At 41.4% G+C, this 16,141-nt stretch overlaps 1 protein-coding gene across 1 annotated transcript in view; it reads right to left on the minus strand.

The window, feature by feature from the left end:
- Positions 1-16,141, minus strand: part of naaladl2 (N-acetylated alpha-linked acidic dipeptidase like 2) — a 372,313-nt gene that overhangs the window by 55,018 nt on the left and 301,154 nt on the right. The window contains exon 13 of the mRNA XM_084547593.1: positions 11,360-11,449. Coding sequence (XP_084403719.1) covers positions 11,360-11,449 — 90 coding nt within the window. The remainder of the gene's footprint in view (positions 1-11,359; positions 11,450-16,141) is intronic.

Here is a 16,141-nt window from a genome sequence, read left to right on the forward strand (position 1 = left end):
CCATATTTGGTGGGGAGGTAAGAAGGAGATCACATGAATGTTTACTAATGAAAATTGTAAATTTAGGACTCCATTCTACTTAAAAACACACATTAAAGGTAAAGTAGAACATTGCCGTCGGAGGCCTTTTCTGTTACCCCATTAACTGGTACCCCTATCGTATGCATGACACTACTGTCTCAAGCATAGAGCTTGTTTTGTACTCCTGCAACCGATCTATGTGGAGCCTAATCCATAGGGGACTACGCTGCTGAAAGCATTTATATCTGTGCACTTCTGTCCCGGCAGTGTTATGTAATTATGCCACTAAAACGCCAAGCAACGAGTACTCGGCTGAGTTGAGTTTCCTTCTGTACTTCACACAACGGTGAGTGGAACTGAGCAGCTCATGTTGCAGTTAATACATGTGGATCATCAGTAACGTTCCCTGAAATCACTGCAGGACAGAAGACATCTGAGTAAATGGTGTGGAGGAGGCCGAAGAAGGAAGAATTTCCTGAGCTTGTCCGAGTCGTGTGAGAAAGGAAATGCATTTCGGACCAATCACAGCTGTTACGGTTTGCATCACCGCAACGTCCGATTACGCCGTAGTGTCTGGAGCTACACCGTAGCTACGGCATATAAGTGACGTACGACTATAAATCAAGCTTAAGTTTAAGAATGATTAGATAAAAGCACTTGGTAAATGTTGGTTAAAGATAGCAGATGAGCAACGGAAAGCTTGTAGAGTTTGTGGGAAAAGTCAAAGTGTTGCTAACTTGTTGGAAACCCAAATAATGGAACATAGACAATAGTGTCTAAGTACTCTTTCTGGTAAGGACACTTCCAGTCAGTGAGGTACGAACTTAATGGATTGTGACACTTGCTAATGCATATGGGTGATGTGAACTGCACAATCTGGGGGCATGTCGTCATGCAGAAAACATACCAAGCGCATCTGCATTTGACACAAACACTACCAGCTTCCCAAGTCCATCGTGTATACCCAGCAGTGTGCAGGAGGAGCCAGTGAAGGAGCTTGGAGTGCTATCTGTTGTTGGCCTGATCAATGGCAGTCTCAGCTTGCCAAGTCCGGGTGGTGCCAACTCATACACGATGCCGTGCAAAAAAAATAGCTACACATCGAACACTGAGAGGCCAAGGGAGAAAAGAGGAGAGGGAGAACAAAAGAAAGTGAAAGAAAGGGGGGAGATGAGTGTTGTTGCCACCTGCCACCCTGAACCCTTCCAACTATGCTGTGTCCAAAACTGCACTTGACAAATGAGTACAGGGACACTGAGCATAGGCAAAGTCCCTGAGCTACAACACTAACAATGCACATACACCATTCCATAGGGAGCGAGGAGGACGGTGGGTGTTGGTGTAAAAGTGTGTGTGTAATAGAGAGGGGGGTAGAGTCTGAGTCTGAGGAGAAAATACGGAGGAAGTGGGAAGTCATTTTTCTCTTCTTGCGATTTAAGGTGACCGGAACCTCCTGCCGCATTGCACGTCAGGCTGGATGTCAGGAATATCTGTCAGGAAGGAATCTCTGTTTGAACACTTCACTCTCATGGCTTTTTGGGGGACAGACGTTAAGACTAAACTGTAAATTGATGGCAGATTATATCTCAGTCCACCTACCGTGTTCAGAGAAGGGTTTTCCAGTTTGACATAGATGGCGTCTTTTACTGCTCTTTCAAACCATCTGTCCTCTCTGGCTTAAATGTGGACCTTCCTCAATGTGATTTTGGTTGTTAACAGACCCTAGTCATGCGAGTTCCAGGTGGGCAACACCCAAATCTCCACTAGTCTTTTAGAACTGAAGAAGCAACTTAGATGAAATGTCTTCAAGAAACCCAACAAGCAGTTACTCTTGATTTAACTAGTGTTTTGTGTGTGTGTGTGTGTGTGTGTGTGTGCTATGAAGCTATGACCTGGATGACCGACAAATTTGACAGGCCGCTTGCTCTCCAATGCGTTTTTGTGATTTCCTGCTATATTTAATATGTTGTGTCCTAAAATGACTTGCCATTTGTGGGTGTAATACCAGTTTCCTCGCAGGGACAGCCATGGTCACATCAAGGACATGCATTTTCCAACATGTCCTGGAGGTTTTTAATACATTCTTAAATAAAATGACACAGGCACATATTGTGTGTTCACGGGGCTTGTTCAATGACAAATACAAAGCACTGGTTTTGTATTGCTAGTACTCATCAAACACAAAATGTATATTTATTTCATTGTTTGAGTGAATTATTTACTTTCTTATGTGACTTGAATCTTTATAAAATAAAATATACTACTACATTAATGTTAACTGCACATAGCAGGACACTACTGTATATAGTCTCTTTAACATAGTCATACAAACGTGTGCGCATGTGTGCATATTAGTAAAAAAACCTATCTTGTGAGGACCCTCACTGACGTAATGCATTTCCTAGTCCATAACTCTAACCATCCCAACTAAGTGCCTACCCCTAACCCTTACCCCAATCCTAACCATAACATAATTGTAACCCCTACCCTAAAACCAAGTCTTAACCCTGAAACAGCCTTGCAAAGAAGTGAGGACCAGCCAAAACGTCCTCACTTTGCACAAATGTCCACACTCTGACTCAAACTGGTCCTCAGAAAGATAGCTGTGCAAGAGCACACAACCCCCCTCCCAATCTGAATATTTAACACGGAGAATAGCATCTCTGCCATATCTTTGCCCTTCATCAGGACGTGTTGTGCACGCTTGGCCTTGTATTTTTATGTAACTGTCATTCTTGTTCTCTCTCTCTCTCTCTCTCTCTCTCTCTTGCCCTCTCTTCTTTTTTTACAACCTGCACAAATAACATCTGGCCCTTTGCCATATCTCCAAGGATGTGATGATTAAGGCCAAACGACAACCTTATTTCTCCTCTGTCCACTACGGCTGCGACCTTCCTCGAAGAGACAGAGATCTTTAACTCTGATGACTGGACACATCTTCTGTCAATAAACACACTCTTAACCTAATATGGTAAGAATTACAAGGTGAATATTATAAAACTATATTTGTAAGACACAAGACATTATTTATCCCACATATGGAAAATGCAGTTTTTTTTAGTGTCACATGTCATTACTCAAACACATGAAAACACAAGCCCCATGTTGTCCACCACACAGGTGTTTGGACTTTTTTTGGGTGAGTACAGTCAGCTCCATCACCCTCATGCTTTGCTTCAGCCATGAAGGACAATTTACTTGTTTATCATTCTTACCTTACGTTCGGTGGCCCTTTTATTCACACAGCTCCACCTAAGTTCAGCCTGAGTAGACATCTAATCGGTCAGAATAAGTGCAAACACCTGCCAAGGGCCTTTAAATTGCAATCACAAGCCTACCTATTTAATGTCTCTGTCAATAGTGTGGAGAAAAAGCATTGTCTCAGTGTAACACACACAATCCACTTCAAGTGGCATCCATTGGTGAGTACAGTACAGACAAGAGAAGTAGTTTGGGCAAAGTAATGAGGATGGAGAGAGGAAACTTATTAACAATGCTGTTTTTGTGGAGAACAGCACTGATTCCAAGAAATTAGAATGAGCCATTACATGTTGTTACAGAAGTAATAAACATAATGAAACAAATAGAATCATTTGATATTATTCAAGTTAATGAAGTGAGCAAACTTCATTATGGAAAACATTTACAAATGATTCCAAAAAAAGGCAAAAAACTAAAAATGGAGGCTGAAAATAAATCAAGGAAAGTGAGAGAGGTTGATAATAATAAAGGAGAGGTGATAATAATAAAAACGCATTGTGAGATAAATGGTTGTGTGTTTATATAGAATTTTTATTATCACAATGATGCAATAACCTATTGATTCACACAGGGGAACATACATTCAGCAACTCTGGGTTCAGTTTTCTTGTGCAAGGACACTTCAATCTACCAAGGATTGAACTGCTAACTGCTCTGTGTTATGCCACCCGTGCTACCTACTGAGCCACAGCTGCATCCAAGCGCTGTCACGTTCACTCAGCCCTGTTTCTCCTCTGGGCCACCATACCATCAGCCCTCTCTTCGGCATAACTGGGGAGAATAAGCTACGAATCCTCATGCAAGAGGAGCAAGGCAACTGGAGCAGGTTACACTTCCAGTTCCTGAGCATGTCACATTGTCAACCTTTGTTGTTGAATGTGAATTGGCTCACAAAATGTCTGCACTGGAGTGTCTTATTTCTCAGGGCCTGTTCAGACCTTCCATTAAGAGCCAGTCTGGGCTATCTGAGAGCAAGGGACCAGCTTTAGGTACGTGTGTTTAGACCTTTTATTAACCTGCGTTGCCAAATGCATCTCCAGATCTGAGATTCCCTGTATGCTTGGATTTTTCGGAGTGGCTAAAGCTTCAGCTCTCCCCAACGGGAATCGGCTCTTCTAGTTCACGACAAAGAATTGTCTCTTAGAGCCATCTCGTTCGTGAACGACACATCACTACTTCACAACACTCAGATTATAACTCTGTAACCCTGGGCATTTCTATACACACTGTAATCTCTGGTAATAAAGGAAAATCGTCCAGACATCTGTAAATGAGGTAATATGTAATTTAACCACACATGGATCCTCATACATCAGCATGAACTCATATTAAAGACTTTCATTTGTAAATGCTTAAAAGGTAAAAGGTAAAAGGGTGCCTGAGAAAAGCCCCCAGCCTGCGACAATGTAGTCACCAGATTGCTATAATTTTCATGAGTCATAACTCTCTGATCCGGAAAAACAAAAACACCACTACACAGCTGTAGCCCACAGCTTAACTTCTGAATCCATGGCAACATTACAGTTTAAGTCATTTATAAAAGTGATCGTATGTTTTTTTTTTGAATGACTATAGCCGGTTAATGCAACTCAGGACTCACTGCATACACACTACCAAAGGAATACTGACACATTCCTTTATTTCAGTGAATGTCACATTCCCCAGTTTTGTTCAGTGCAAAAGTGTATCTGGAACAACACCTCGTGTTGAATAAAGGCATGTAAAACAAATATTTGTAAAAGTCCCTGGCCTAGAAGCATCTTATTATACATGCACTGTTTGAGGAGGGGCCTCTTGGCTGCATTGTCATTATAAAGCTTACAGTGACACTAATCTGGCCCGTGCCTCAAACTGTAGATCAGGGGTCAAACTGTGAGGGAGGACGACAGGAAAGTCAGAGCACCGGCGTGAGGTGAAAGGAAATGTGTGCCAGCATTCTAAAAAAAACAACAGGGGGTTAGTCATTGTAGTTTGATTTGGCTCGCTTAGCAACTCGCTCAGTGTTTGCCGTAGCAGTGGCTGTGACAATGCAGTCACCAGATTGCTACAATTTTCAGGAGTCATAACTCTCAGTCAGTTCTGGAAAAACACTACATATCTGTAGCCCACAGCTTACATTCTGAATCCATGGCAACAGTACCGTATATGTCTTGTTTACACCTTGTTTAAAAGAAAAAAACATGGAAACTGTCATTTCAAAACTGAGAGCATGATTATTGCTCAATAGAAGTGTTAGTTTAAAACAGTTGTCCTGATTTTCTCTGAAGGGGGGTTCAAATTGTCAGACCTTGAAAACTTGATTTGTACAGGCACATGTGATGTTCATAAACAGGTTCTTAAACGGTTAATCTTCATACCATTAACCTTACACATATTAGGCATAACATTATGACCATCTTCCTAACATTGTGTAGGTCTCCCTTGTGCCTCCAAAAAAGTCCTGACTCATCAGAGAAAGGACATGGGCTTTCTAAGGGTGTCCTGTGGTGTCTGGTAGGGACTTCCCGTCACCAGTGTCTGGCAACAGAATGTTGTGAGTGGGGGCCTTTGGGTCCTACAGGTTGAGGGGAGGGGCCTTTGTAGATCATCCCACAGATACTTGAACAGTTTGGGATCTAGGGAATTTGGAGGCCAGGTCAACACCTTCTGCTGTTTTTCATGTTTTTTTTTTAGTTGTTCCTAAACTGTTTTTTTGTGTGTGTCTGTGTCAGGCTGCATCCTGCTGGGGATGGCTGCTGCCATCAAGAAGTGTCATTACTATGGGGTGGGGGTGCCTGGTCTGGTCTAGGTGGGTGGTACATGTCTAAGTAACATCCACACGAATGCCAGGTCCAAAAGTTTCCCAGCAGAGAATTGTCACAAGATGGTCATGTTTTTTTTATTTCTCCTGTCAGCGGTTTGAATGTTATGGCTCATGGCTGTATGTTGACCATTGCTACCTGAACAGCTGACTGAATATCTGAATAAATGTCATGATACGATGTTTCCACATGCAAACACCCTTTAACCTCATGTTCGAGTGGAAGACGTTGACTCTTATCTGTGCTGCAAAGCAGATGGGACACATGGAACCAGGTGTATGTGATGTCCATGTAACACAGAGGCCCATCACTATGCTGCATTCCAACAGACATTGACATGTGACTGGCATGCACGCCACACCTCTTTGAGCTGATTGATTGGACTCATTCCAATAATGGCAATGTATGTGATTGCCGACAGATACATTTGTCAAGAGAGTCATCTTTGCATTTAATCACAGAGGTGTGTTCATGGACATTGTGGGGTGAGCGGGGCTGAAACCTCTCAGACTCTATGAGTTTGGTAGTGTTTTAGGGACAAGAAGCATCAACATCAGCAACAGAACCCCTTGACTACTGATATCTCCTCCTGTACCCACTGAGGCAAACACATGGCTCAACATTGGAGAGCCAGCACTTCAAGCCTCAGCTTGCTGTCCACCTTCACCTAAGGGACAAAGGACACTGCTTTGAGGACAACAGCATATACAATTTAGCCAGAGAACACAGATGGTTTGAAAGTGGAGTAAAGGAAGACATCTACGTCAAACTGGAAAAAAGCCTCTCTCTCTGAACAAGAGGAGGTGGACTGAAATACTATAATCTGCCATCATTCTACAATGTAGTCTGTCCCCCAAAAAGCTTCACCTCCATTCACACCTAGATACTGGATTCTCCAGCTGATAATGAGTCATTAGAGACTACATGTATGGACCTGTTCAGACCTTGCATTAAGATCCAGTCTGGGCGATGTGATGCCCCAGATGATGTCTGGGTTTATTTGCATACAGAGCATGAAACTGAGATCGGATCTGGAGACACATTTGGAGACGCGTAGCGTGTTCCAGGTCTGAACACACGTACCTAAAGCTGGACACTTGCGGTCTGATAGCCCAGATCGGACTGTAATGCAAGTCTGAATAAGCCCTAAGTATCTGGTCATTAACAAACCCTTGTCATGTGAATTTCTGATGGGTAAAGCCCACGTGGTCCTATTTAAACCCCAACACCCCACCAGTCCTTTAGAGCTGGATAAGCTGAGTGATGAAATGTCTTCAAGAAACAAGTCCAGTTGCCCTTGTTTCAGTTTGTTGTTTGGATTAATTTACTGAAGCAATGATGCTCATTCACTCCTTGCTGAATACTGAGACCCACTGCAGACTGGCAGCAAACAGACTTCAGATGTTCTACATAAAAACTAAGCACTAACAACACAGATACTGTTTCAGTTAGTCCCTCTCAGCACGTTATGTTAATCATCATTCACGCATGCACAGCAAAGGTGAAATGTTTATTTATCAGGATTCCTATAAAGTCACGGAAAAGTCATGGAAATCTATTAGCTTAAATGGGTCATGTAACATAGCATCAATTGCTGACTGATTCGTCGGACTTGCAGAGATTTTCTACGAGCAGACTTTGCGGAGTCCAAAAATATCCAGACTGACACCGCACAACCTCCTTCAACCCTCGACTGTGGATGAGAGTGGCATGAGCATGCTGCAATACTCTGCAACATGCTCATGTCACAAGAATGGCCTGTCTTCATTTTTTTTGCATTTGTTTTTTAAGGTCAGTAAGCCTCCTAACTCTTTTCTTCGCAGACGGTGGGAAGAGGTGTCGAATGAAAATCAAATCACCCTTTAGCTGAGCAATTACCATCCAGTAGGGAAGGGGTGGACGCGGAGGTCGCCTGTAGAGAGAACATACGCTGCCGGTATACACACACACACACGCGCGCGCACACCGTTCAGGCCTGTTTTTATTATCACTTAAACCGACGGTGGATCTGAACTCTAATAATGCAGCCATGTTTGGGGGCTCTTATGAACGACAGGTGACTGCATACAAAACAGACTTCCAACTGCATTTAGAAGGAAATAGAAAGAAGGGAAGAAAAGTGGTAAAGTTGTGAGGACGTTTGACTTTTCCTTAATCTTTTTATTACACAACGGAACTCTGACATTCTTTCGTCACAACTCTGTGTTTGAGTCCTTTTCATAGCAGTTTATCATGATTACAATAACAGCGATATCATAGTTAATATGCTGCTCTGCTATGAGAAGTTGTGCCACATGATAAAATAATAAAAGTGAATAAAATCTTGCCAGCACTTCAGCTCTGGGGGTTAATCACTCCTCTTGCTTTTTTTTCTGGAAGGCTTCTACTGTGAAGCAGCTGCACCGAACGGCGGAACTCGTAAATTCAAGTCAAACTCCGGGACACACGCATCTGGTAATAAGCGTGATGAAATAATATATGCAGACAAAGTTTGCTGTAAAAAAATTAAACAAATCCTAGTAAAAACAAGCTTTTATGAATATTATAAATGAAAATAAATTTGATGGGATTTTACCAAGTCCTGTGCTCGGCATCTGCTTTGGATTGAAATGCAGCCCGGGCTCAGAGAACACAAAGCAGGAGCTGCAGCCCCTCTTGTATACACTTACACATTTAAAAAGTCACACACATATATCAGACATGCATGCAGCACAGCCAGAATGCTACACGAGTCTAAATACTGCAATTCCCCAGATGAAAAGCTTCTTTTGTTCAAACTCTCCCACACATGCTGCTCTCCCAAATGAATCTGTTTCTGTCCTCTCCTCCAAACTCCGCTTCGCTGAATAAAGTTCCTTTGGTTTATTTGAAGGGCTATTGTTTAACAAGCTCAGTAGTAGGCTGAGCCATTATCCTCGCTAACAGTTCTGCCAGGGCGGTACTTGTAAACTAAGTGTAATTTCACACATATGAGGTGCCAAGGTAAGGACATACCAAAATGAAGTGTCTTCATTTAGAGCTGGGCTCCATAAAAGATAATGAAAATGTCACTGTGCCTTACGTAATTTGTAATATGTGACAGCTATCTTACAGTGGCGATAGCTATGGTGAACCGGTGGCATTTATAAGCAATGAGAGTGTTCCAACAAACAGGGAGTGCAATTTTAAAAAGGTCCTGCTACCTGAGATAGCAATCCTAATTTGGCAACAGTTTACGTAAGCAGCTTTCATTTAATCTGACATTTACAGATACGTCACTGTAGAAGAATACGTTATAACTGTTAGGGCAGAAGACCAAAAAACGGAAAGCTATAATGACACAGGACTTAACTTTTTTGTTAATGCTGCTTTTGACCTCTTCGTCTTTCTTATTTTCCACACACACCTTACATGTTTGTAGCAACTTGCTTTGAATGTGCAAATTATGAAATGTGAAACCACATTTGTGCTGTTTGCTTTTTCAGAGGCAGGGCTTTCTAAGTTAGATCCGCTGTAGCGAAGCCGTGAAAGTAAAGACAGCGCTGATTGCTCCTGCACAGCCTGCTTCATCTCCAGTAAACATCAATAAACACCATCCGGCTTTAACTGTTGCAGCCAAAGAGTGTGTTCACTTTTTTTGCACTGTACTTAGCTAACGAACCTGCTAATTTCATTTGGTACACCAAGTGAGTGACTGACAGCAGCTGGCTTTGTGGTTGCCTAGCAACAGCTGCCTGGTACCAGTGCCTCTGTATGTGTTTTGCAACTCACGTTCCGGAGCCTGACAAAGTAGGCTCTGTATCTGAGGAAACCTCTAATACAACTTCCTGCTTCCACTGCTGAGTGAGCGTAAAAACCTTCTGGAGCTTTGAAGAAAGTGACGCTGAGGAGCTTAAGGTAAAATATTTAGATTTTGGATGAGCTGTTCGTTTAGGAGAATTAACTGTGCTATTAATACTCAAAATGATCCATTAGAATATTTAGGCTGGTGTCTTTCTATGCAGACTTTGCATGTTCAGTTATTCCTTTGGTTATTCCTCTCACATTCCCACATAAATTGGCCCCAGGTGTGCATATGATTGTGAATGGTTATGTCTCTTTGCCTTAGTCCTGTAATAGACTGGCGACCTGCCCCATGACCCAATACATTGATCGCCACTGACCGGTAGATGATCAAAGGTACTACATGTAGATCAATAATTAATTGTTTTAGATGTTAATCTATAATCTAACCTCACTATAGCATTTGACACTTAGTTGACGTACAATATAATGACTGAGTGATGGGCAGCCAGTGTGACATGTCCTCATTTGGTCAAACCTGGAAGCTGCTGCAAAACTCTAGCAAGCTAAGGAGTTAGCTTTCCAATTTATATCAACTAAAGAAGTAAAAATGAGTGGGGGTGTTGGACTATGCCACGCTGGCTAGTTCCATGCAGTGCAAATCTTCAGAGTAAGTGGCCATAATCAATGGAAGGATATTCAAGTTATTACTCAGCCTCAGTCTCAGTCTCAATATCTATATATACTGGTGGTGACAACAAATGTCGTCTAAAACAAACAAATGAACTAACAACCTACTGTTGTTAGAATAAAGAAGTTGGGAAATAACTGAACTTAGTTAACCAAGTGCCTGCCAGCTCTTCATCTGATAGCTCACTGTGGCTGCTCCTTGTACCATTGCTCCCTGCAGTCCTTCCATAAGCTCAATCACTGTTGTGTCGAAACAGCTCTCTATCTGTTTCGACACAACAGTGATTGAGCTTATGGACTTAACTTAACAGAACTGGACACAAGCATGAAGCGAGATTTCGTCTTCTTCTTCATTCACGACTAGGGAGTATCTCAGCTACAGTGTTCCCAATGCTGCCTCTGGTCTCCAGAGGCTATGGTACAGCAATATACAACTGCAGACTTTATACGTAGGTATCAGTCCATCTCCCAGACTTGACATGGTTTTTATTGACATTTCTAAAAGAGTTTATCAGAATGAATCATGCTTTGTTGATTACAATAAGTATACCTAAAGCACCTTTCAAACCATTTATACCTAAGTATAAATGGTTTGAAAGGTATTTGAAAACACTGCCTTCCATCTGCCGACCTTTGTATTCTCAACATTCATCTCCTACTCCATTTTATCAGTTCTTTATGTCCGTCTTCTCAACTCAGACATAGACTAGGTACAATAGTAGGTACTCCTTGCTTATGCATGCTTGTTTGACTGGGTAGTCATAACAGCTACTGAGCTATAGAGAGTTTACTTTTAGAAGTACGATTAATAATAACGGTCCTACCTTAGCGATGGTTTCATGGAACTTGAACAGTGGATCCAGGGTTTCTGGTGACTCTGCAGAAAATTGTGCCTCTGACAGAAAACTGGTGGTCTGAAAAGAGAGGTGAGAGAGAGACAAGAAAGGGCGACTGTTACAGAGTATCTTCTAAACTTCCTCCGTCCTGACTTTTCAAGCCAAATCATTATCTCATTTAGAAACCTTTCCGTTATCATGGGACCACAATGATTTCGATCTTGTTCTTTCCATAGCAAATAGCTCTGTCCTAGTCTAGGAGTAGGAAAGAGTGACTTGTCAAGTTTTTGACAGGAAACAATAGTAAATGCTCTCAAGGCCACCCGGCTGCCAGGACGTTTTGTTCTGCTGTCAAATACACACACGCACAGTCTTAGATGCTGACACAAAGTCACGTAACTTTGCCTGCACACACCCTAAAATAACCTTACTGTCACCTCAGTATATTTTGTAATGTCCGAAAAACAAAGCACCTCACTGAGCCGTGGCACTGCCTTTGTGGAGGATTCTTTATCAAATTAAGTAGCAGACGCATACAGTACATTTCTGCACAGAGGAGCCTGGAAGTCAAGAAATGTTTGACAAAGCCTGAGGATCCTACTAGTGTTAGGCACACATTTATCATTATTTATTATCATCCTGCACGGTGGGTTTAAACTTTTAGAATTCCTGATAAAAATATTTGTGATATATATACAATAATTATGTGAGTGTAGTGTCGCACCGTATTATAAATAGGGCATCGTACATCCATGTAAAATTCTATGAGAATGAATCAGAAACTTTTATTTTTATTTTCAATCAGGAGAGACTTACTTCTGATGGAACAGTAAATACTGTATGTAATAATGTGCTCACAAAGAGAAAAGGGAGTGTTATACATAATTGTAGCACCATAGTTGGAGGGTAAGACGGTGCTTCGTATGGGAATCCCCCAGGGCTGACACTGGTGGTGTATCCTAAGAATACTGGAGATCTGGATGGAAATGGGAGTGGTGAGCTAATGAGCATGACCTGGTCCCCGGACAACAGAAGGAGACACTATTGGCTGATTAAAATCATGACAAAGTCTGAATGTTTAAGCTGGAAATAGAGTTTTGAACAAGCAAGGACAAAGATAGTTGAAGCTTCATTTTGGTGAGTACAATTTGGGATTTCCAGTTTTACTATGTGCTGGAGAAAGCTTTGTGCAGTGGTCAGACTATCCCATCATCAATACAAGAGCTTGGTGAAAAATGAATGCAACACTGGATGGAAATAAATCTTGTGACACTGCAGAAGCTTATCGAAACAATACCACAGAGAATGCGTGCTGTAATCAAAGCTATAGGCGGTCCAACGAAATATTAGAGTGTGTGACACTTTTTTTGGTGGCGACTTTGTTTTTTGGCCAGGCAGTGTATATATACTTAACTGCAACACTTAGTTAAGATGAAGAAAATGTTATGTTTATCACTAATAATACAAATTGTGTGTCTGTGAATTAAACTTTGTATTGGCATGCCAGGGCCCATTTCTTTCTATGCTCACAAAAAAGAAAATGCTTGACTCAATGCAGGAACAAAGCCTCAAAAAACTGCAAACCGTGAAAAGGAAATGGTTAAAGGCTTCAGACAGGAAAAGCAGCTGAAAAATGCGCTGTATTGCCAGTCTCAGCCCGTCAATATTGCAGGCGCAGTGTAGGCACACGAGGAGCAGAGGTTTTACTGAATAATTCTCGCATTTGGACAGGACAATGGAGAAAGTTTTTATCAATTCTTTCACACTGCCTCTGAATCAATATGTGAATTATAGAACACAACATCTGCCTCAAAATGTGCCCCTGTTGTGGATGTCAAGGTGAATATGTGCAGCGTTCCCCCAAAAGAGGCCTCGGCGCCTACATTCAGAGCAGAATTAGGATGAAACACATGGTTACATCTGTTGTGCACTCTCACAAAACCATGGCTTCAAGTGCTATTTAAACCCTGGAGGCTTCTGTTGCTGCCTGTCTCTGTGGGCAGACTGTGGTTCTCTGCAACTGCAGTGTCAAACGTGGCTAGGACACGCACGCAAATAAATACAATAGGTATCGGAATACAATCGGAAATAGGTCATGTCTAAAACAGTGAAAAAAAAAGATAAACAAAATCCTGCTCAGCGATGATGGCAAGATGGGAAGATTTTACAAATCTGTCCCTGTAGAGGAACACACGTAATATGCTGTATAATATTATGTAACACAACCCTCCACTGCAATAATACAGAACAAGGAGAGGAGATGAGCTTTTATCAATTTGTTTCATTTGTGCACGAACAGAAAATCTTAAAATTATAAGAAATAAGTGGTTATTACATTAAAAATTGACACATGGCAATATCATTTTTATCATTATTTTTTTTTTTAATATTGTTACAAGCATTGACAGATCCCTGCCTATATACTGTGCATTTGGTCCACAGCATGCCCCCCACCCACAGTACAGTACCATTAGCCAAATGGGACACTCTGTTCCCTACTTCACAGGGCCGGGATGAAGGGCAACGGAGCACCCAAGCTTTTAAACAAGAAGGCAATAGCCGTGATGAAAGATACCTGAGATCCATTCACTTTGTACTTGGAGGCCTTTGTACTGCTTATCTAGTTCTTGCTTCATCTTCACAGTACAGGCTGTCTCCGTGCCTTCATCTCGGCACTTAGACCTGCTCGTACCTAATGCCCTTTAGAGACATTATTATTATACGACAAAAGCACTATCATAGCCTTTTATTCATCGATTGAATTGATGATCAAATCAGGTTAATGGACACTCTTCAGGTTTACCCTTAGCTAATATATTTGATAAGATATTTAGGACCAAAACTGGATGATTACATCAGTATTTGAACAAGAGCCGGTGAGAGAAACAAGTCCACAAAGATATAAAGCAGCTGACATTCTAGCCCTCGAGGCCAACATTAGCTAAGATACAGTTGATAGATATTAAAATGGATTCACTAATGAACTAATGTTAACCCCATCTCCCCAAACATTTTCTTATCTACACTCATCTAGCCTTCTGCATTTTTATTTCTGAGTACAGTATTACGACGATGAAGCAAGTTTTTGCACAGCAGTCTCAGTTTTCTTTACATTTGCTTTCCCGCAAGATCACATCAGGTGGTGCATTCAATGCTCCGTGACCTTCAGAGAGCAGAGCATCTGTCAAGTTTCAAGTGTGTGATTCAAATCTCATTTCAAAAACAAAACAAAAAATAGTGAATTGCCCACTTTTGACTGGAGAAAGCACAGGTGAAATCATGTAAAAGTGACCCCATGTGTCTGAGTCGGACTGATTTTTATTAGCATTTATTTTCATTTTCTTTACTTCAGTTTCATAAAGTAATGAAACGGACTCCATTACACTGCCAGGTCGTGCATGTGTTCATTGTCTCCATAGACATAGAGTAGACTATGCAAGGTAGCCCGAAGAGGAGCAAGTTTCACTTCTGCGTCTCGTTGGCTAGTTTTTCGCCGGTAGTCATAAATTTTGAATACTGTGATCTATCAAAACACGAGACTGTATTCATTATTGAGAGAAAACTTTCTTTTCTACTGTCATCAATGCAATATGCACAGAGTTTCAGTCTAGGGCAGCTGGAAGCAGACGGAACATCAAGGGAGTAACAAGTAGGAAAAGTAGGAAAAGAGGTAAGCAGTTAAATGAGCAATTCAAATTGTTTTAAAAGTTCCTTTCTATACGTTGTGACATATAAACAGTCTCAAAATGAAAACTGCGGGTAAGTCTGTATGATTACCCTATGCGTAAAGCAGTAACTTAGCCCCAAGGATTTCTATCCATATTATTCTGTACTGACCGGGATTTCGGCTATACATATATGTATACAGTTTATCCTCTATTTATATTTCTTGTATATTTCTTTATTGTTCAGTTTTCTGGACTTATATGTACATGTATTGTACTAAACACCACAACAAATCCTCATATGTGTGAACACATGCGGCAATAAAGAGAAGCCTGATTCTGATTCTCCATAGCTCTATTTCTGCCATCCCTGCTGGTAGTAGTAGCAGTGGCAGTATAAGAATACTCCTATTACCAGCAAACCATATATTTGTGTTTCTTGAACTGTTATAACTCCATAGCCATTAACAGCCGCTCTTTTGGAACACCAGTAGTATACACCGATCAGGTATAACATTATGACCACCTTCCTAATATTGTGTCCCTTCTGCCTCCAAAACAGCTGTGACTCATCAAAGAACGGACATGGACCTTCTGAGGGTGTCCTGCGGTGTCTGGCAACAGAATGTTGTTAGGGGAGGGGCCTCTGTGGATCATCCCACAGATACTTGATCAGTTTGGGATCTAGTGAATTTGGAGGCCAGGTCAACACCTTTTGATGTTTTTCGTGTTTTTTTTAGTTGTTCCTAAACTGTTTTTGTGTGTGTGACAATGTTATTTCCTTCTCCTGTCAGCGGTGTGGCTGATCGGTATATATGCTGTCATACGCTTGCAGCTGAATCTTAGTTGTGCCTGTGAATCATCAGCATCAGCATTTCTGGATGTCATTTGAAAGTCATTACATAGTCGCTGGTGTGGCAATCATTAACGGAAAAAAAAATATTACCACTGGCACCAAAACTAGCTCAAAATTATACCTTTATCAACTACAAAAATGAGGCAGAGAGGAAGTTGATGTACACAATGAATTGTCAAAAAACGCAAAACATAAAATGTGTTTTTTTACTGCAACTTAAATGTATGTTGCATTTACTGATACCTCAGT

The sequence above is a fragment of the Chelon labrosus genome (genome assembly GCF_963514085.1).
Source record: "Chelon labrosus genome assembly, chromosome: 7".
Lineage (NCBI taxonomy): Eukaryota > Metazoa > Chordata > Actinopteri > Mugiliformes > Mugilidae > Chelon > Chelon labrosus.